This window comes from Papio anubis, chromosome 8 (genome assembly GCF_008728515.1).
Source record: "Papio anubis isolate 15944 chromosome 8, Panubis1.0, whole genome shotgun sequence".
In the NCBI taxonomy this organism is placed as follows: Eukaryota; Metazoa; Chordata; class Mammalia; order Primates; family Cercopithecidae; genus Papio; species Papio anubis.
The window spans coordinates 86704426-86728088 of record NC_044983.1 but is presented as its reverse complement, the minus strand read 5'-3'; the positions used below and the strand labels follow the sequence as shown (position 1 = coordinate 86728088).

General features: G+C 36.5%; 1 protein-coding gene across 4 annotated transcripts in view; it reads right to left on the bottom strand.

The window, feature by feature from the left end:
- Positions 1–17594, bottom strand: part of SLC26A7 (solute carrier family 26 member 7) — a 150609-nt gene extending 133015 nt beyond the window's left edge. For 3 of the 4 annotated variants that reach the window (XM_017962164.3, XM_031669668.1, XM_031669666.1), the window contains exons 1-2: positions 17442–17594; positions 17015–17320 (exon numbers count right to left, since the gene is read on the bottom strand). In XM_017962164.3, the coding sequence (XP_017817653.2) occupies positions 17015–17207 (193 nt within the window). In that variant the 5' untranslated portion in view covers positions 17208–17320; positions 17442–17594. Of the gene's footprint in view, positions 1–16368; positions 16793–17014; positions 17321–17441 lie in introns of those variants that run through there. The other variant, XM_031669667.1, reaches the window with a different exon arrangement.
- Positions 17595–23663: the final 6069 nt, after the last annotated feature.

Here is a 23663-nt window from a genome sequence, read left to right as displayed (position 1 = left end):
AAAAACTCTCAACAATTTAGGTATGGAAGAAATACACCTCAACACAATAAAGACCACATATCACAGGCCCATAGCTAACATCATAGTGAACGGACAAAAGTTGAAAACTTTTCCTCAAAAATCTGGAACAAGACAAGGATGCCCATTTTCACTTTTATTCAACACAGTACTGATAGTCCTACCTAGAGCAATTAGGCAAGAGAAAGAAATAAAGGGCATTGAAATTGGAAAGGAGGAAGTCAAATTGCCGCTATTTGCACACGACATGATCATATATCTAGAAAGTCCTAAAGTCTCCACCAAAAAATTGTTAGAACTAATAAATGAATTCAGTGAAGTTTTAGGATACAAAATCAATATACATCAATAAAAAAAGCAAAAGCATTTTGTATGCTACAAATGAATTATACAAAAAAGAATTCAAGAAGGCAATCTCATTTACAATAGCTACAAAAATAAAATAAAATACCTAGGAATAAATATAACCAAGGATGTGAAAGATCTCTACAATAAAAACTATAAAACATAGATTAAATAAATTGAAGAAGACACAAATAAAAGGCACCCCATGTTCATAAATTGGAATAACTAATATCATTAAAATGTCCATACTATCCAAAGATATCTACAGATTAAATGCAATCCCTATCAAAATATCAATGACATTCTTCACATAAATAGAAAAAAAGCCTAAAATGTGTATGGAATCATAAAAGATCTTGAATAGCCAAAGCAATCTTGAGCAAAAAGAACAAAGCTGGAGTCATCACACTACCTAACTTCAAAATATACTACAGAGCCATACTAACCAAAACAACATGATATACAAAAATCAACTTAAAATGAATTAACCACTTAAATGTAACACCCAAAACTATGTAGCCACTAAAAAAATTATAAATAAAATGCTTCAGGACATTGGTCTGAGCAAGGATTTTTTGGATAGGATCTCAAAATCACAGGCAACAAAAGCAAAAATAGATTAATGGGATTATATCAAATGAAAGGGCTTCTACATAGCAAAGGAAACAACCAGCAGAGTGAAGAGACAACCTACATAATGGGAGAATTTGCAAACTATGCATCTAACTAGCAGTTAATATTCAGAATATAAAAGGAACTCAAACAACTCAATAGCAAAACCCAAAAAAACTGGAAAAGCGCGTGCGCGCGCACACACACACACACACAGAAAATCCAAACAATCCAATCAAGAAATAGGCAAAAAAAAAAAAAAAACCACTAAATAAACATTTTTTCAAAGACATACAAATGGTCAGCAGGTATATGACAAAATGCTCAACATCAGTGATATTCAAGGAAATGCAAATCAAAACCACAATGATGCACCTCACCCGAATTAGAATGGCTATGATCAAAAAGACAAAAAATAAATCAATAACAAATGCTAGTGGGGATGCAGAAAGAGGGGAATTCTTATATACTGTTGGAGGGAATGTAAATCAGCATAGCCATTATGGAAAATTGTTTGGAGCTTCCTCAGAAAATTAAAAATAGAACTACCATATGATCCACCAATTCCACTACTGGGTATATATTCAAAGGAATTGAAAGCAGTACGTTGAAGAGAGATCTGCATTCCCATGTTTATTGTAGGACCATCCACAATAGCCAAGAGATGAAATCAACCTAAGTATTTATCAACAGACAAATGAATAAAGAAACTGCAGTATAAACCATGGAGAATTATTCAGCTATAAAAATAGAATAAAATTCTGTCATTTGTACAGACACGGATGAACCTGGAGGACATTACGTTAAGTAAAATAAGCTAGACACAGAAAGACAAAATACCACATAATCTCACTTGCATGTGGAATCTAAAAAGGTTTATCTCATAGAAGTAGAGAGCAAAATAGTGGCTACCAGAGGCCATGGAGGGGATGGGGGAGAGGAAGTGGGGAGAAATTAGTCAATGGGCACAAAGTTACAGTTAGATAGGAGAATAAATTTTGATGCTCAATTACATAGTAGCATGCAGCTAATAAAATGTATTGTATATTTCAAGATAGCTAGAAAAGAAGATTCTGAAATTTATTACCACAAAGAAATGATAAAGATCTGAAGTGATAGATGTGATAACTACCTTGATTTGATCATTATACAGGGTTTATATATATTAAAACATCACACTGTACTGCATAAACATGTACAATTACGTGTCAATTATAAACAAAAAAAAATTTGGAAAGTAACCTCCTGAACAGATATACAGTACTTAATGAGGTTTGGGAAACCATGAAAGCAAATACTCTTAAAGAAGCAATTTGGAAGTGTCTGAATCCAATAGTGGGCTAGTGTGGGAGAATAAGTAGCCTATAATAGAGAGATATCAACAATAGAAACAACATCATGGGGAGCACTGGAGAGAGATTGGAGGCAAATCTAGTGTGGTGATCTTCCAGGAGGCTCAGGTATAAGGAGTGGGTTGAGCAGCATTTTGGTTTTCCAGGTTTATTCTTTTTCCCTAGCTTCTATTCTGCAGGTTCCCATGAAGTTCCTATTTTGTTTTAAAGTGTCAGGCTGGTAGGGCCATTGCCTGTCCAGGGATACATCTGTGCTGACACCATAGCTTCCCTCCTTGTATGTGACATTTAGGAGTGCTTCAGTTAAATGATTCTGATTTTTCTCCTGGTGCTTCTGGGGGACAATGTTAGAATTAGTTTGCTTGAGCTTGTTGGAGACATGTGTTTCAATTCCAGGGAAAGCTGTAGATGCATGAGTCTCAGCAGGCAGGAACTTTTCCTGTGATAAGTGGATTCCCATATGTTATTTTACTTGGTTTTGCAGCACAAAGCCCAATGCATCTGGCACTAACTAGCTGTCCTCTGGACCAGCCCTAGGGGTAGTAACATTTAGGAAAGCAGAGCAACATGGATTTGGATCTCAATTTCATCTCTTTTTGGCTGAGACTTTATACAAGTTATTTAACCTCTCTGAACTTCAGTTTTCTACTGTTAAAAAAAAAAAGGAAAGATAATCCCTATTAATATGATTTTTTATTCAACTAATATTTACTGAACAACTCCTTTGTGCTAATCACTTAACTAGTCACAAGAAATTAAGTGATAAATGAAGTAGACATGATACTATCCCTGCACCTACAGATCTCAGAGTTTAACAGGAAATACCCAGAGTAAATAAATATTTACATATGAAGTTTTTAGAAAGAAAGAAGTATTGGAAGTTACAGGATCACATAAGAGACTTAACCCATTTCAGAAGGATTACAGTAGTGTTATTTAAGTCTTGGAGGAGGAACCCTGCAAAGGTGATAGGAAGAAAAGAAGGGAACTAAGAGAATATTCCAGGCAAAGCCCAGAAGAAAGGGAGCTTATGGCCCAACACAGGGCAGGCACAAAGAAAGAGTTAAATAAATGTCAGCATTTGTATAGGTTTGGATATAATTATCATCCTCTTAAGATGGCATCTTCAAGATTTAAATGCCATAGTAAAGGGAGAAATTTGCACTTACAGTTGCTTTCAGTCAAGAAGGATTCTCTTTTAAAATAAGAGATAAACTGAAATCTCCTATTCAGTTTGTTTAATTAAATGATACAATGTTGCAAGTGCTTGTATCTATGATTAATATAAAGAACCAAGGCTATAAAGTCAAGGCAGCATGGTCATAAATAGTCAAAGCAGCAAAAATGATGAGTACAAAAAAGAAACCATTATAACAGATTTCCAATATCTGCCTTCCAATATCATCCATATCTGCCTGATGGTTGTCCCTTTATAGTTCAGTTTTTACTTCAGAGACTTGCAGAACTGAAATAACTTTTAGCTGAGAAGCATATATTATGAATCTAATTGGGACCAGAGAATTACTTTTCAGAGCCAATTTCCTTTCCGTAAAATTGTAGTCCTAAAATTACTATTGATTACTGTGTTGCAACTGAAAAAACTTGACATAGAATCGGTTTGAGTACAGATAATGTTTGTAAGTTAAAGAGATTCACAGCGCACAAAGTAAGATTTATGCATAGTGGCACATGGTTACATTATTAACAATTATTCAGAATTATCCTAAATAACGGTTTACTTATTAAATGTTAAAATATTGGTTTTATATTAATAATTGTTTAAATATTTATATTAAGCACTTTATTCAATAACCTTCAAGATTTATGAGTGCATTATCAAAGTATCAAACATTTTATAGTCTATAAAATTTTAATAATGAGGTAATTCTTAAAGTCAATATCAATAAAACTCCCTCTTCAAAACTAAAGAGCATAAAGAGCTGAGATTGTGCTAATCACTTGACCCTCCATATTCTGGAGAAAAAAGAGTCAAATAACTCCTATTCTTGTGGGTCTACAATAGTCCACAAGAGGCCAAGAGGCCAACCTGATATTCTAATGCGAGGACAGGGGAAACCAACACATGACCTTCCATGACAGCTGCTGGCTGATGCCTTCTTCCCTTACTTCTCTTGTCAGCCAGGTGCATCTTCTCACTGTCTTCCATGGGCTCAGGTTTACCCACCAAAATCTGGAGACTGCTCAGACACTGGGTAGAAAATTAGAAAACACAGATCTATCATTGCTGTTGGCTTCCTAGACTGTAATTCAGACTCCTTTCTACCCAGAACTTTGGCCCTGGGTTCTAATCCTGACTAGTTTCTTCATTTTGCCTAAGCGTCAGATACTTGATTCCCCAGTTTTACTTTTTGTGTCAACCAGTCCTACTGGTTGACATTCAAGTGCTAAACTTTACACTCACCAGGCTGAGTTTATATGTCTTAGCTAACTTCCCCGAACGGGACCTAAATCCTACCTTTGGCAATGTCTTGATTCTATCCAGCTATCTCCAGACACAGTACCACAACCTCAGCTCAAGCTGTAGAGCAGAAATTCTCAGACCTCTTGTGTCTACTAACTCCTCCAAGAGGAATGCTGCTAAGTGGAGGGGTCAAAGTTGAACACTCTGAAGAAGATACATTTCCTGGTAGGAGGAGTTCATGTCAATGGTATGTTTTACTCTCTTCTGCTATTTCCTAATCCATGCTACTGGCATAATAAAAGGACCAGGGCCTGCCTCAAGGTAAGCTCTAAGTTTCTCTTTCTTTTCCCCACAAGTGTATCCAAACCTTAGCTTTAAAAGAAAGAAAGAAACTCCTCCTGGATATCAGGTCGAAACTGCTTTGTTCCACTCCAGCTTTGCTAGAGCTATGCTTTGCACACTAACTCAGCTGATTAAGTGGGACAATGGTTGCCCTTCCCTAGATGTTACCTCTGTGTACAGTTCCCTTGAGATCCTTTCTAGGGAAGGAGTGATTAGCAGAACCCGATTTCTTAAAATTCCACATCATATAATATATATCCGTAGCGAATCAAACCTTGATAGCTTTTTAAGACTGCCAGTTTGTTGATCCAATTTTTACCACCAAATAGTCATTTCATGTTATGTTACGTAGATGAGATTGTACTAGTCTTCATGTTCCTAAATAAAAACACAGAATTCTTTGGCGACTTCCTGGGTTATACAATCTATTCAAGGCAAAAAGTGGCTGAAACCAATACTCTACAAACTTTCATTAAGAAAATGTTCCCACCCTTAAATACCCACACTAGAATGGTATCTTCAAGGTTAAAATAACAAGATCATATTCTCATATACTTTTGTATGCATTTCTGAAGACGGAAAAAATAATAAGCCCCTTGTGGGCTGGATTGTTGTCTTATACTCCTCTATTGCTTTCCAAGAACATAGCAAAAGGCTGTATTCTTTCAAATATTTTTTGAATAGAAATGAATAAAGAATCCTAGCAAGATGGATTAGTACTCTTAAAAACAAAATAATTAGGTGATGGTAAGTACTTCCAAGAATTACACATAAAAAATCCAACCCAAATCGTGTGGGCAATGATGAAAGTTATTTCTCTGTGGTAACTGGTTTGTGGTGGTCTTCAAATAGTTATTAGCAAACCACAGTATAACCAGCTGTCTAGTTTACAATATCAGTGGGATTAGGGTTAAATGTTATTACAAGTGAGTCTCCCGGGGTAAATTTACATATATTCAACAACCATAATTATGTGAAGACAAATTTCTGTAAACACACATTATTTCGGTCCACAAACAACCATTATTACTCCAAGGTCAGTATTTCTAATCATTAGAGAGGTTGAGGCCAATCACATCATACTTTCCTCCTGTGACTTGCTACACAGGTGAGGTCTCACAAGTATGAACATAAAGAATCACTATGATCAAGAAACCCCAAGTCCAACAGACCTAAGAGCTTAAGTAATAGAAACAGAAAGAGACAAAGTTCCCATGAAGAGAGGAGCCACCAGAAGGAGCATGGGCATAGGAAAACCCCATCCATCTATCTCAATTATGATTGTTCACTGTCAACAAATATTTTAGTACTTACTCTGTGCCAAATACTGGGGATAGGAGCTGAAAATATTTCCTGGAACTCAGGACTTTCAGTGCTAAAGCCAAGGTGATTGGTCTTCCTAGACTGTAAATAATCTCTGCCCTCAAGGAACGTATGGCTTAGGCAATTGATATGGTTTGGCTCTGTGTCCCTACCTAAATCTCATCTCTAATTGTAATCTCCATAATCCCCATGTGTCAAGGGAGGGATATGGTGGGAGGAGATTGGATCACAGTGGTGGTTTGTCCCATGTGGTTTTATAAATAGCAGTTTCCCCTGCTCTCTTCTCTCTCCTGCTGCCTTATGGAGAAAGTGCTTGTTTTTCCTTCTGCCATGACTGTAAGTTTCCTAAGGCCTCCCCAGCCATATGGAACTGTGAGTCAATTAAACCTCTTTCCTTTATAAATTACCCAGTCTCGGGTATTTCTTTACAGCAGTGTCAAAATGGACTAATACAGTGCTAAATCAAATATGAATCAAAAACAAATGCTATAAAGTTAGTTAAGGATATAAGTACCATGGAAAAACAAAACAGAGGTATCAACAGTGCTTTCTGAAAGCCTGTAGTTCTCAACCCTGGCTGCTCATTTTTATTTTTATTTTTTTCATTAGTTGAGTAAGCTGAGGCACAGAACATAAAATTATTAGCCCTAAATTATCCAGAGATTCTGATTTAATTGATCTAGGGTGGAGATTAGACATGAGTATTTTTGTTCAGTGCCACAAGAGACTCTAATATGCAGCCATGGTTGAGAATTACTGAACTAAACCCATTCCTGAAATATGGTAGGTTATAATCAGATGAAAGGGACAAAGCAGGGGAATATTATTCATTTTAGAGGAAACAGCATCTGCAAATGTCCTGAGGCAAAGAAGCATGATCCTTTAGAATACTAAGTGCAGTCCAATATAGATAGAACATATGATGCTGAAGGGAAATTAAACAAGGTATGACTGGAAAGGTGAGATGCAGAAATTGAAAGGCCTTGAAAAGCATTTTCAGAAGTCTAATCCTTCTCAAGTTGTGCTTGAGCTGAGTTTGAGAATGTCTGTTCTAGAGCTGAGCAGAATAAAACAGCAGGTGTTAAGCAGTGCTGATGTACAAAACAACGGGAGTGTGGAAGGGTATGGCAAATTAGAAAGTCCACGTCCATATAAAGGGTACAGGCAAAAGTCAACTTCAGCCTATTGTTGCCATGTGGGAATATGAAACCTGTGTGGTTAGATGACTATATTTAAATGAAGGGAGGGAAAGCCTTCAATTTTAAAATTAAGTCTTCTGGTGTTTAAACATTGATTCCCAATACTATAGAAGGTAATCAATGCACGCCTGTGGTTTCAGTCCCGGGGTAGTATTTGGAATTTCAGGAAGGAGCTAGAAATAGAAAGGGATGAGAATAAAGATAGTAAGAAAACAGAGACCAAGGAGATCATGTGAAGCAAGGGAACAACACAGAGTGAAAGAGCAGGTAAAAAGGTATTTGCAGTGTTGCTGAAGGAATTTTAAAAACAAGGTTTCCACTATCTAACTAAAAATTTAGTTTTGTTCCAGTTCAAGATAGATAACAGAAGGACAAAACTGTATGTGGGAGACATCCTACTGAGCAGGGTAAATTTTGGTGGCTCTTAAGGTAGAAGCACAGGCTTAGGAGTCAGAAAGACCTGCATTTAAACACTCCTTCTGCCTTATGCTAACTGGATTACCTTAGCAAATTAATCTACTTTTCTTCATCTGTTAAATACAGATAACAGTATCAAACTCTTAGGGTCATTATGAAGATTAATTGATATAATAGACAATGAATCCTTAGCACAGTTTATGGCACACTTTAAACATTTAGCAATTGTTGGTTATATCTACTATTATCAAGGAAGTGGCCATGAGGACAATGGGCATCAGGTGTATTAGACAGTCATTAAGAGGGAAGAATTTACAGAACTTGGTTAATTTAATATAGTTGTTGAGGGTACAGGGGAAGAAGGATCACTCCCAGGTTTCTGGCATGAACAACTGGGTAGATGGGGGGTGATTTGAATTATAATAAAGAATGGAGGATAAGGACTACTTTTGGTAGGAAAAATTATGTGTTCAGTTACAAAATTTGTCTCTGGGAGACACTGAGATTGTGCCCAATAGGCAGCTGGCTATTTATATCTAGAGCTAGGAAGGAAGAGTTAAGATGGAAATATATTCCTACAATTAACCAGTAGAACCGTGGCAGTAAAGCCATGAAAATGGATTAGCTTAATACCTGGGTTATATGGCTTGGCTCTGTGACCCCCCAAAATCTCACCTTAATTGTAATCCCCATAATCCGCATGTGGAGTGGGGACCAGGTGGAGGTAATTGAATCATGGGGGCAGCTTCCCCCATGCTGTTCTCATGATAATGAGTGAGTCTCATGAGATCTTATGGTTTTATAAGTGTCTGGCATTTCCCACGCTTGCACGCATTCTGTCTCCTGCCACCCTGTGAAAAGGTGCCTTCCGCTATGACTGTAAGTTTCCTGAGGCCTCCCAGCCATGTGGAACTGTTCAATCAAACCTCTTCTTTAAATAAATTACCCACTCTCAGTTATGTCAGCGTGAGAATGGACTAATACACTGGGTGATGTAATAATGTGTACAACAAACCCCCATGACACGTGTTTATCTATGGAACAAACCTTCACACGTACCTCCAAACCTAAAATAAAAAACAAATGGATTAGCTCATGAAAAACAAACTATATAGAAGGAAAAGGCAGTTAAGCTCAAAGAATGAAGGGGAAAAATGTGGGTTTTTAAAAATTTTTTTATTTAGAGAAATGATGTTAAACGAGAAGAAACTATGCTGTCTGCTGTCTGAGGCTCCTGGCTATGAATAGGAGTCAAGTCTTGCCTGTGTGCAGGTATCTCCAATGTTAAAATGGTTAGGAGAGCCCAAAGCAGACCTTCCTCTTGGACTCAGAAAGGGAGAGGTTAAATGTCCGCAGTAGTGCTCTGAACAGGGGGTAGTAAGCATTAGAGATGCCATCTGTTCTGATAGAGGAAACAGCTGAGACAAGAGGGATCAAACCAAGCGGACGGCAGTAAGCCTAGTTATTTTCCCTTTTCATTGCTCTCTAGCCTTTAGTAAAGTTTTATTCAAACATTTCATCTGTGTGTCACCTCTGCTACATGGTAAAATCTATTATTCATGGATGCTTAGGCCAGTATTAAAGCATGTCTCCCCTCCCTCTTTCCTCCTAAGCTACTCTGTGGAGCAGAGGGCCATGAGAGAACCTCAGGTGAAAGAGTAATAGCTCATTGTATTGCTTCTCACCAGCAAAGCTCTCTTCTGGTGGGAAATCCAGGATTTTATTTTATCAAGGCAGGTGACATGTCATCATGGGAAGGGGCAGTCTGAGGAGTAGATGTGAAGGGAGGCTCAGAGTCAGCCCCTGTCCCACCCAGGCTATGTCTGTCTTGCTAGAAGCAAGCTGGGGAACAGATACCAGTGAAGAATGAGGAATGGAGCAGTGCAGTTTTAGGTTTTAATCCATCTTAGCAGTCCTAGAAGTGAGCCAATTCACCTAATGTTCAGAGCTCATATTTTCATGAGATGCTCTTAAGTAGAATAATACCTATCTTTCTGGGTTTCATAATATTAGAAATAATGTATATATCACATTCACACTATAATAGCACTCAAATGTGTCATTAAGGTGACTAGAAGAAACCCAACTTAAATCTACATAAGCAAAGGAAAGAAGTGCACATGCAAATGAAGAGTCAGGGCTGTAGTAGTTGTCATCAGGACTCGGTTTCTCTCTGCTATGCATTTTGCTGGATTGGCTTCATTTTCAGGCTTTGGAGGTCCTGGGAAACTGTAGAGGCACATTATCTCTACGGTCATCAGTTTCAGCACAAAGGAAGTTTTGGCCGCCTAAAAGGTCTCATACATGTACTGGGACCCAGACTGACCACTCAGGTCATTTAGATTGCCATTACCATTTTAATAATAAATAGTTTACCCCTTGTACAGTGAACTCATATCCTTATGCCTAGAGGTCAGACCTTATTCTTGAATCAGTCACTGGCCAGGTGTATGGAACTACGCTAATCATCACATCTTGGCCCACAAACTTTCACCTGGTCCAGTAACTATGGCTAGATCCTGCTCTCACCTATTTCACATTAGAAACCGCAACATTTTTAAAGAAGAATAGAAGAAAGAATGCCTCAATGCCTAAGCACAATTTCCAGAAAATCTGGTTTCATTGCTAGAGATGGAACCCTTATATTAGCATTCTTTTAATCCCCAAGGTGGTTCTAATAGGCCTCCAGTTTGAGAATCCTGGTGTAGAGGCATTCAGTCCCCTGATCAGCCTGGACACCATCCACTGTGCCAGGAATAGAACCTCACCTAAATCACTTGTACTAAATATGGAAGAGGGGTTGTTCGCCCAAACTAATCTGATATACAGTTACTGAAAAGAGCAGGGATGGTTCATAGCAGATAAAAACAGAAGATACACCACATATCTCATCCTAACACTCACTGCCGATGTATTTTGTTGCAAATCTTGCCATGTTTTCAACATTCTAAAATTAAAGGTCATGGTTCGTCCATATGGACAGCTCTAAATGTTATAGGGAGCATTATGCTAAGTGCTCCCTAGCACTTAGCATAAATAAGTACATAAATAAGTACAGGGTCCTTTAACATCTAAACCATCTTGTTTTTCATTAAAGAAAAATAAAAAGGGAGTCAAAAGTACCAAATGAAGCTTGGAGCTATAGTGAGGGATTGGGTCATGGGATGAGGGGAAATGGAGAAGGAAAAGACAGAAATGTGTCACAGCTCTTCTGTATTTTCATGGGGTAAGGAAAATATACTTCAGACTCATTTAGGAATATTTGGATGCCATTGCTCCTGGAGAAAAGTTACTAGCAGGAAGATACAGTGATTAAGGGAGCTAAGTTAGAGATGCGTGGCTAATGCTAGGATTCTGTATCCCCAAAGCTGAGACCATGCAGGGAAACATTCCTAGACAAGCCTTTAATCTGTGCAATGCAGTATGCCTCAGGAATTTCCACTTATTGTTCTGCATGTCACTAAGCTGCCCTCAGGAGTGCAATGAAGCTCAGCTTCCACACACAAGGTTTGGTGCCAGCAATGCCACACATTCTGCATAATTATAAGGAACATCCATCTTTGTCTGCAGCCCAAAACCTTGTGGTTTGAACACCAGGCAACCCTATGGCAGCTTAAAAGTTACATGGTTTGGGAAGAAAAAGTCTAGGTGATCCCTTGGAATGCAAGGCCAACATTCTCATATTCCACGCCAGTGGATTAGGTTCTTATATGGCAAGTCATGCATTTCAGGTCTCCACCCTGTCTCAATGCTTGAGTTTTCATGTTGGAAACAGAGAAACTCTTTCCCCCAAGTGGTCATTCAGGCTGCAATGTGCACTACATGCTTTAGAAACCAGAGTCTTATACTGCTTAGCTTGCCACCCACGTTGGTGACATGTTTTAAGTCAATGACATTCTCTACAAATGTTTGCTTATCTACAAAATATATTTGACAGTGAAGGTCTTCAAGATATCAATTAAAGAACATCACGGCAGATACTAAATATAAAGGCTCTTACCTGATATTACTAATGAGAACTGCCAAATGTTAAAAATACTTTTAAGAATACAAGTGGTTTTTAGGAAATACTTGAACTTAGTAAAAGAAGGACCTGAAGTTTCTTTTATCTTTCTTTCTTTGAAATTAATACATCTACATGTTATTTTATACATCTCTATATTATATCTATTTACTCTGGAGAGGGGTAACCACCCCTTTGGCAGTCTAGTAAAGGTGCTGGACTCCTTCCCAGAACGCATTGTAAAAATCGTAACAGATAATGCATATCATTATAAAGAAATGAAGTATATTGAAATATATGAGTCCAGGCTAACAGACCTGAAGGTTCTGTGGTTCTAGGTGAAGAAGTTAAAATTATATCATCTCCCTATAAAGGTTTTATTCAAGGGCAAATTAGAGGCATTTCAACAAAATATGTTAGAAAGTGTCTTGGCAGGGGAAACAAATTTAGCCATTCATAGAGCTAGATAGGTAATGGGCATACCAGCAGGAAGGGTGGCAGTGAACATATGAGTAGTGGGGGCTGTGGCAAAAGTGAGTAGCCTCTCTTAAGGGCCTGCAGATTTTGCCACATGGGGATGTGGGCCCTGTATGGCCACGTCTCCCCAGATTTTTCAAGAGAAGCTGGGCATGTGGACTTTTATATAAACTATTCATATTTGTTACTGTGGGCTGAAGAAAAAATTAACATTGCTTGGCACAAAGAAAACGTATCTTTTACCAGATTTGTCAGGAGGCCTGCAAATTTGTAACTTCAAGAAAGTAAGAGAAGTTGGAAAAAATCAATTACTTGTATTTTAAAGTATTTTTTTTACTATCAGTATCTTTATTACATTTATTTGTATAATAAAACATAAGAATTAGTTTAAATTCAGTTTCCTCTCTAGAGTGATGGCATGCTACAATGGAACAATTGGTGGCTTCTAGAATGTTTTAATTCTTCCAAAAAACATTTATGTGCCAAGCAATACACAAGCTGGTAAGAATATATAGATTAAGAAATTGTCTTGTTTCCAGAGCTTACAGACTAGTGTGGAAAGAGTTGTCACAAGATATTATAATACAATATGTTAATGCCTATCAAAGTGATATGTAAAAAGTACAAAGGGGGTAGGAGGGAAGCAAATGTCTTCCTAGGAGATTGGGAGGGATTCTTAGAGGAGAGATCTCTTTGAGTAGAGCTTTGTGTTAAGAGGCCCAGATTATTAATGATCTAATAGGACATGCTGAAGAATTGGACTTTTACTCTAGAGAAAATAGAGGTTCATTAAACAATTCTGAACAGGATCAATGCATTCAGATTTTTGTGATTATTCTGGCTGCAGTATGGAATATGGCCTACAGGCGGAGACAGAGTAAGGAATGAAGACCCACAAGATGATGATGGTTTCAACAGTTCAGACAGAGAATTACAGCGGCTGCAGGGCCATGAAACAAGACTACTTGGTTAAAATGATAGGGGATAGAAACAAAAGAAGCTGGCAGCTGATCGTATGCTAGTGGGCAGGGTGGCAAAAAGAGGAAAGAGTTGAGAATGATGCGCAGGACTGTCTAAGAGAAGAAGTTTAGCATAAAGATGAGGGCATAGTCTCAGGAGCCAGATTACTTGAGTTCAAATCCTACCTCTTCCATTCATTTGCTGTGTGACTTCAGGCAAGCTGTTTGTCCTCTCCCAGCTTCAGTTTTGTATATATGTCAAGGGTTCTTACAATACTGCTTGTATCTGTGCCTAAAAACTACTGTTGTTATTATTATCGTTCTGCTTCAAATGGAGGTTTCATTCAGTTTGTTTTAGAAGACACTGCATTTGAAGTACATTTAGAACATTCTAGGTTAGGCATACTTAAATACGTGCATCTCCAAGGCCACTCAGGAACCAAGGCTGATAGAGTCAATGCTACCTCCAATACATAGCTTTCAAATTTGCCTTGGGCACTAATACCTGCCAGCATATAGGGGACATGAGGATCATACATTACTTTTATGGACTAGGACTGGAAGAAGTATACTTCTGCTTATTTTCCCTTGGCCAAAATATAATCACAGGGCAACACCTAACCTCAAAGAAAGCTGGAAAAGGTAGTCTTGCAGTGTATACATCACATTTTACTGATAATCTGGCTGGTTTTAAAAAATTAATAAATAAATATGTATCTCAAGTTGAGAAGAAAGTTTCATTAATAGGTGATTAGCATCTTTTATGCTTTTAGAGAAGGCCAGGGTTTGAATCTCCAGGACACCAATGTTTGGTGGGAAGCAGAACATCTGCAGAGAATCATAAGAAGAGAAGGACAGACAGGTAGCAGGAGAAAAACAAGAGTGCTGTCTAAAAACCAAGAGAATAAAGGATTTCAGAAAGACTGTAGTCAACACAGAAAATGCTACTGATAATAGAAAAGCATCTATATTTAACAATTAGGAAATCTTTAATAAAGTAAAGATTTACTTTATTAAAATAAATTTAAAACAGCTTCTTGGTATTTGACATATAGAAAACACTCTAATGAATTTCCATTATCCTTCTTAATTTAAGTGCACTCTTGAGAGAACTAAAAGCAACTACTAGATTGAAACATAAACCTTCCATCTTCGTAGGTCAAAAGAAACATTAAATTGGACAATTTTATATAATTCAACTATGCTGAGTAACTGAACAGCTGCTTCAAAAATCGGTAAAGCTAAAAAAAGGGTGCTTGATCCTATTGTTTGTGTTATGATGCAAGAACAAAAATTATTCCTCTTTCTTCTAATTTTCCTTAGAAAATTGAGCTGATAATAACTGCCAATCTTGTATTCAGACAAACAAGAGGAAATGATATCTAAATGTCTTCCTTACTCTGTATCCCACTCTAGTTATTTTTCCTGTCACTTTGCCTTTGAATCTAAAAACTGCAGGGATGAAACCTTAATGCAAAAGTGATTTGAAGGGAAGGATAGTCACACCTTTCTAAAGAAATGTCTTCTATTACTAATAACATTGGTGTTATGAAAAGTCTGGTTATTTTGGCAATGTACAGTATAAAGTGAAAATGTTAAGGGTGTTGGCTTTGGAATCAAGTCCTGAGTCCACTAGTTATCAGGTATGAGGTCCAGGGAAAATTTCTAACTCTTCTAAGCCTCCATTTTCTCCTGTGGAAGATGGAGAGGAGACTGCTGTGTCTTGGGATTCTGTTAGGATAGAGGGAGATAATATATGCAAGGGTTTAGGGCATTGCCTCTTACAACAAATGGTAGCTTATTGCATTTCACTTTTTAACTCTCTATACATAGTACATGGTCATGAAAAAGTTTGAGAAAATTGTTTTTAAAAGAATAGACATTTTAAAAATAATTAGTCTTAAATTTCACAAACAAAAACGTTTAAGTTTTTGTAGTGTAGTCTTATCCATTCACTGGTAGCCTTCCAAGAGAACCAGCAGCCAGATTCATAACTTCCCAAGACACTAGGGCTGGGTACGTGCTGTGCTTCTTATCAGTCTTGGGGCTGGCCAATGTGTCCCTTCATAACCAGTGAAATACATGACTCATAAAACAAAATCCCTCAAAATCTGTACCCAAATAAAAGCCACATAATTAATTACTGAAACTTCTACATAAACAATATCGCTAATGATATACCATAGATAACTTTATCTTATCCTCAAATTGTCTTATTAACTTGATATTTTCCAAAGGTAAAAAACTAAAATTATTATTAAAAACATAATTCTTTTTCATTTTACATTAAATTAAAGCAAAATAAATTTAAAACATGCTGAAACTATCTGGTTAAAAAAAAAAAAGTTCATCACATAAGTTTTCAAAGTACATTGGTAGTGTTTCATTTTGAATTTAAAACTGAATAAAAGCAAGTCCAAAAATGCCCAAACCTGTCATTTACTTTGCATTTTTCTGAAATATTACTATGCATTGCTATTGGCGAAATGGTCATTAAAAATATAAGACTATTCAGTAAAATGGAATCCCATAAAGTATGACAGTATTATGGATCCTAAAGTCACTAGTGCAGATATTCCTAATCATACTAAAATCACAAATACATAAACCAGTTTGTTCCAGCTACAGAATAATTTATTTAAAAGAGTGCTTATAATTTAACAATATAAATAATAGTTAAAGCCAAGGAGGTAGTGAAACTGCAAGGAAATATAAACCTGCAGTGTCTATGCCAAGGAAACTGCTCTAAATTCTCAAGGTTCAGAAATTAGTTCCTTTCCTTGCTACAGGTAGAAAATTATTTGAATTAGCCAAGAACTGCAATGGATATATCTTTAAGGCAAACAAATACACACACAGGCACACTAGGTCGGTAGCTTTCACCAATAGAAACACCTACCTAAATCCAGAATATCATTTAGTCTGCTTTTGGGAAAGTTAAAATCAGACTTCTCACCAGTTTAAATTTCTTACTGAGAAATAGATGTAGTAGGTAATGTGATACAGAAGTAAATCGGCATACACAGTAAAACATAAGCTCTAAGGACACACAGGATTCTCTTTGCAAATACCAATCTTGGCAGAGAGCCTCCTTTATGTACAGAAAGCTTTGTTCCTTGTTTATATCATCTCTCAAGGCTACAACAGGTAATTGTGTGCTGCTAATTAGGTTCCAAAACGATTGTGTTCAAGCCAGGAGAATTTTATAGCTTGATTCAGTGAAAGTAGGAAACTATATCAACGAGATCATGTTATAAAAACTGATTCTCCCATAATTATGAATCTTTCACTCTAAAACAGTATGAATTTTAACAGTGAAAAAATGTAATGTCATTCAAGTTTATTCAATGCTTAATAGCTATCAAAATACAGAGGAAAAAAGACAATTAGGAAAACTTCTCCAAAGATATCCAATATGCTTATTTCCCCACAGTTAATATCCATTTATTTAGCTAAATTGTTTTTTCTAGGTCATACTATTATTCCAAGAAAGCAAAGTGACATCTACTCTGCATAATACAGGAAATTCAAATGCAATACATTACCTTGGGTCACCTGTTGAACTGCCAACATTATCCCAGACACAGTGTCTGGAAGCAAGTTTTCTTTCAGATTGTAATGTGGTGCCCAATCCAAAATGGGCAGTCGCCTTCTACACCACTGTATAATGTCTTCACACTGGGGGGTATGCATCTTGCCCCAAAGCATGCTTTTCTTTTTCTTCTTTGCTCCTGTCATTTTTCAGATTTCTTCTTGTAGAAGTAAACTTCTCTAAACAAGAAAAAAAATCATTGCAGAACACCTCCTTTCAATGCCAAGCTCCAATTCGTCTGTGGTTTACGATGTCAAAGCTGCCCAGAAAATAAGTAAATAAAAGAGAGAGAGAGAGATTAACAGAAGCACTTCAATATATGCAGCTGTCTTCTTATGATACAGCTAATTATTCTAGATTTTAAAACTATAGATTAAAACCTTGAATTCTTATCTGAAGAAGTAGTTCCTGTACATGTAATATTTTTTTCTGATCTTGGAAAAGTAATGGGTTCAGTGTTAAGTTGGTCTACAGCTCTCTCGCCAGTAATTCCCCTTATATTCACTGTAGTCTTATGTTTTTGGCTGCAATCCCAATGGTTAATGAGGTACTTCTGGGCGTGTGTTGGAAGTGGGCTGGGCTATGCTAATGAAACCAGGAAACATCCAGCTAGTCCAGTCTCTCCCTACAAGCTGTGCAAAATCATAAAACTGCCAGAGGGATCTGTTGTGCAAAACATATTCGGAGAATCCAGCCCTATTTCTTTGAGAGCTATATATTTTCAACATTATCAGATGACTGCCAGTTCTACAAAATTCAGAAACATAACAGGGCATTGCTAAAGGTCCTTGCCATTTTTATTCCCTGGCAGATGAGTTTTCATTCATACAGAAACATTCAGACAGCTACTGCCCAGTCTGGGAAAGGAGTAACTAGTTCTCATAAACAAATGGAAATTTCATCTCATGGGCTAAGAAAATAAGTATCACAATGAGCACATATTTGTGACAGGGGATCTTCCCTGTCTCTGAAACTGTTCATTCCGTTTTCTCTGATGGTTTCTCTAAGTCCTGTAATTCATTCTATTGTAACTGAAAATTACTGAGGAATGTCATATGGTTCAAACTACTGTTTGAAGTTCCTTAGCTTTTTTTATGGTGCTGCCTTTTTCTTGTATAACTTTTGGGAGTAGGTGTTCTCTTTTTAAGAAGGGGTGTTATATTTTATAGTAGAACAGACTGTCAAAGATTTTTATTTTATGATCATTTTGCTTAGCCTCCAAAAGAAAAAAAAACACTTAAATCTACGAACTGTGCCATTGGAATTAAACCAAAAAGGCAATATACTAACTAAAATTGTATAGCCAAGGAAAAGAATACCATATAAATAGTTTGCTGAGGCCTTTTTAATGCCCATTTGTTTGGAGAATAGAAATCTGATTTCTGGAAGCCTTTATAATAACAAAGTACTTGGATCCCTTGGCTACTTCTAAGGTCTCTTGCTGCACTTTTTCCCGTTGTTTTTAAATTAAAGTGAAGAGTTACTCTCCATCTTCTAAAGATGAAATCTCTGGCTTTGTGTCTGTGCAAAAATACCTTTCTTTTTAAATCCAACGAAGAGACGCGGAGGGGATGGGGGGGGTGGGGGGACATTATTTATACTTATAAAATAGAAACTGCTTTGTTTGTCCAACTGTTTACATTATATTAAATTTCTAAACCATTCAATAGTTCAGGTTTGGGACCTGTAGAGAGAGCCCCATTTAGAGACTAAGTTGTAGCATTTTAATCCTATCCTCTTGGTATGAGAGATGGACTCACCAAATAATTGTAAATTCATGCTTGAAACATTATACTACTTTTCGTTGACAAAAAGCAATCTTTACTTTTGTTTTATATACTCCATTTATTATATACCCAAAGAAATTCAGAAGCTATACATACACTGATTATGTATTACCTTTATAATAAAAGTAAACACAAGATTTTTTTTTTCAAATCCTATCTAGGTCATAAATTCAAATGTATGTTAACAATATGAGAAAAACAATTGAAAGCTTAACTGAAATCACCAATCAACATCTATTATTTGTGTAATTTCAATCATTTTTAAATTTGTGTTAAATTCCAGTAACAAAACATTCACATGAAAAGGATTTTATTAATTGAAGGTGAATAGAAGTACCTAAATCATATAGCAATAGCAATTGTTCTAAAACATTTTAAGACCAGGAGAGAGTAGAAATTAGTTAAATAAAATAGTTCTGAAGTCTCTCAGTTTAAAAATTTCTTAAAATTAGAATAAATCTTTCCTAAAAATCTTTTTTGAAGCTTAAATCTGGAATTCCAATTCCAGATGTTTTTTTTTTTTTTTTTTCAAATTCCATGTGCATACATATTATTTAAAACATGCCAAACCAGAGCATGGATCACTCCTATTTACAATCAGCAATGCCAGAAAGAAAGAAAAACCATTATGAAGAAATTTATTCACACACATAAGATTCTCAAAGCAACTTGAACAGCCTGTAAAATTCAAGAAGGCTAAGTGTATTCATTCAAAAGTTTCAATGAGTAAAAGTAGCTTACAGTTCAACACTATGTACCATCTATATGGAATATCTCTTCCTTAACATCTGGGATAATACCTATACAAATAAAAAGATGAACTTGTTATCTTCCACTTCATACATGGATTAACAGAAAGATTTTTGTAAAATTTTGTTTTGATTACGTCACTGGTATGTTTGAATTTCAGTTATCTCCAATATCAAACTTAAACTCATTAGTGGAAGCATTGCAGTCCTTCTCTGCTCCCCTACTGACCTTCTACTCACTAGCTTCTCATTAACTCTAATTCAGCAAGTTTTTATTGAACAATGACAATTTGCTAGACTCTGTGTGAAGTGCTACAGAAAAGGGAAGGGAAAGGAGTAGCTAGTATCTCTATATTCTAGGAGTTGTTATTTAATGAAGAAAATCAAAACATGTATAACTAACTCAAGGCAGAATGTGATAAGTAACAGTCAAGTCATGCAATGAGTCATACGGGAGCTCAGAAGGTGGAGAGTGGCATTCCCTTTGAGGGGGAAAAAAAAAAAGTATTTCAGCCTGCTGAGACTCTCTGTTGCAGCAAGTAAGTATACTCATGATCTCTTGGCCATTACTTTTCTTTTTTTTTTTTTTTTAAGACAGAGTATCGCTCTTAACCCCCAGGCTGGAGTGCAATGGCTCACTGCAACCTCCACCTCCCAGGTTCAAGCGATTCTCCTGCTTCAGCCTCTGGAGTAGCTGGGATTACAGGTGCACTCGCCTATTTCTATATTAATTTCCCTAGTTACATGGTCTTTTACATCTTCTAAACATTTACTCAATGTTTACCTCTTCCATGAAACTTTCCCTGGTTTCTCCACAGTTTTGTTTATGCTGTGTAATGAACATTCAGGTAACTCTCAGTGTATTTGTACATATAGAGCTGTAGTCATTTTCACTGTTTATTGGTTTTCCTCCTTTAAATCTATTTCATGTGATTTTTATCCAGTCTGACTCATGAGATTGTACATTCCTTCTGAGTAGGGATTATTCACATAAATTGCTTTGCTTCTTATTTAGAATTTAGTAGAAGGAGCTGCAGACATTGGATTCACTCAGTAAGTATTAACATACAAATGTTCATCCAAAAGTACCCAAAAATCATTTAATTTATCTCATACTGGTTTCCAGGTTGTGCTGTTAAAGAATCAGATAACCAAGTGGAGAGAAAATGAGAATAAAGGTTCTAGGAGAAAAATAAAATGAGATTTTTATCTTTGTTTGCTCAACTTCTCCCAGTTCTCTCACAATCTAAGGAAAGTTCTTTTTTTAACACAGTTTTGTTTTCTAATATTATAAAATCTGGAGCACGAAGAGAAGAAAAACCAGATGGGAAATGCAGAAGAAACAAAGGAGACAAACAATAGATAAGACACCTTCATGGGTTGGGGCTTCAGAGAGAATTTATAGAGGGTTGGCATGTGAGGCTCTCTGGGGCAATTATGAAGTGTAAGGGAATTTGACCAGGCTCAAGTGAAGAAAGAGACTTTTGAGAAATGCTGTGCAGGTTATAAATGGAATCACGTTTAATGGTTTCTGAGAGACATAAGTAAAGAGTGAAATTCCTCTCATAATACTTTTGATTTTGACATGAGGCTTCTTTGAATGTGGTCTCTGTGGAGATTAGGACACCTAAGGCACTGATTTATATCTAGTTACAATGAAAAATAAAGATCAGACATTGGAAGTTATCAACCCCAAACTCATACCTACCTCAGGAAGTTGATCTACAGCATTTCTAAGAAGACACTGTAAAAGGCTCCCACTTGAGAGGAAAAATGAAGGCTGATCCTAAGGAAGGCCATACTCTACCCACCAAGCCACATAGCTGGCATAGGGATACGTCCACACAAAGTGCGTAATTGGTATTAAGTCTACCAAACAGAGTGCTTTTTTTTTTTTAATTTACCCAAAGTTTCATATAGGCACATCCCTGAATCCAACCTCTGTTTTAATTCTTCCAATTTCTAAAATTAAAAGGCTTAGAAAAATAACCTATTCCAATTTTCTAACATTGTGATTGTTAGAACTTCTTTTCCCCAATTATTGAGGCAAAATCTGCTACTTAAGAACCCAGTCCCAATGACACATAACACATAATTAGTTCTTCAGCTTCAGGCCTAATTAATTTAGTGTAACCCTCTAAAGAGTTCTAATATTCTATGGCGCTGTTTATTTCAAAAATACTCTTACATTCAAATATGGACGCACATAGATAAGTTAATTACAGTCCTTAACAGTGCTGTTAATATTTTTCTCATGATAGGCCAACCAGTACAGTAGAGTGAGCAAAGTTCTATGTTCTTAACAATGATTGCCAACATGTCTTACTTTGCTTTCTTTGGATTAAATAGAACTTTCCAATAGTTTCTTTAGTGTGTTTTTTCTTTCTGCTATTATTTCATATTATGTGATCTATTTTGATACATAATAGGGGCAAAAGGAATATAAATCAAGTGAAGTCACAAAATGCCTAGGGACCAGTTGCAGTGGCTCACACCTAAAATCCTAGCACTTTGGGAGGCAGGGGTGGGAGGATAACTTGAGCACAGGAGTTTAAGACAAGTCTGGGAAACATAGTGAGACCTCATCTCTACAAATAATAATAATAATAATTGAAAAATTTAGCTGGGCATGGTGGCTCATGCCTGTGATCCCAGCTACTCAAGAGGCTGAGGCAGGAGGATCATCTGAACTCAGGAGGTCAGGGCTGCAGTGAGCTATGATCATGCCACTGCATTCCAGCCTGGGCAACAGAGCAAGATCCTCTCTCAAAAACAAACAAACACAAAAAAGCAGCAAGAAAAAAAAATGCCTAAGGAAAGAATCATTTATGTATTCAAACACATTTTACAATATTATAAGACATTTTCAAAGAAATCATAAAAAAAAGAAAGAAAAGAGGGAAAGAGGGGAGAAGAAAAAGGAAGAAGAAAAGGAGGAAGAAGAAAAAGGAAAAGAAGAAGAAAAGGAAGAGGAGAAAGGAAGAGAAGAAAAGGCAAGGTAAAGCAGAAAGCAGTAAAAAATAATTAATTGAGGATTAATAAAAGCCTTTTCTCATTTCTGATTAACAACTGATAAACAATAAGTAAAATAAACTATGGCCGTATCACGGCTTAAGAAGACTTGAAGACGCTTAAAAAGAGATTTACCCAATACATATGTAGGAAATTCACCTCCCTAAGCACTACAAAATTGTGTGTCTGTAACTTGCTTTAGCAATCCTATTTCTAGAAACATTAACCTCTATGCTAAAGGAAATATGTGTATATTGGAAGATTATGTTTCTGTCTCTCTTCTGTATCTCATTTTGCGACTACACATACTAAGTTCCTTCAGTTATTCATAATATAATTTTCATCTTTTTACTTTCATTTATGTCTTTATATTTAATGCAGGTTTCTTTTAAGTGGTATACAGTTGGGTCTTGCTGTTTTTTCCAATGCGATGACCTGTGCTTTCTTTAGACCATTTACACTTAATGTAATTATTTATGTGGTTGGGTTTAAATCTACCATCTTGCTACTTCTTTGTCTGTGGATTGTGAGATTTTTTTTTTACTCTGGCTAATGAAAACATGAACTGTGATGAAAACATGGAAGCTATGTGAGTTCCTAAGATTACTCATTTTAATCATTCCCCAGTGTCAGTAGGTTCCTCCCATTCACATGCTGATCATTACTTAGTTGAACGTTCTGCATGTGCAGATATCTGAGTCAGTGTGTCTCTCCTCTCTCTGGTACTGTGCCATGTGAAATCTAGCTGCTTTGGAGTCTCCAGACTCAGCTCCTTCTCTTCAACCTGTGAAGACTGCCAGCCTCCTCCTGAGTTCTCCTCCACCCCCACTTTTCGGCACCATGGTTGCAAACTTTTCTAACAGAAGATGGGATAATCTTAATGCTTGTTTTGTTTACTTTCCATCTTTCCAAGATCAGTCCTCTACTGACTGATGTCCACAATCTTGACACCACTATTTTATATATTGTATCAGGTTATTTTTATTTGTTTTAAGCAGGAGGGTAAATCTAGTCCCAATTACTCAAAACTGGCTAGACACTGAAGCTATCCATT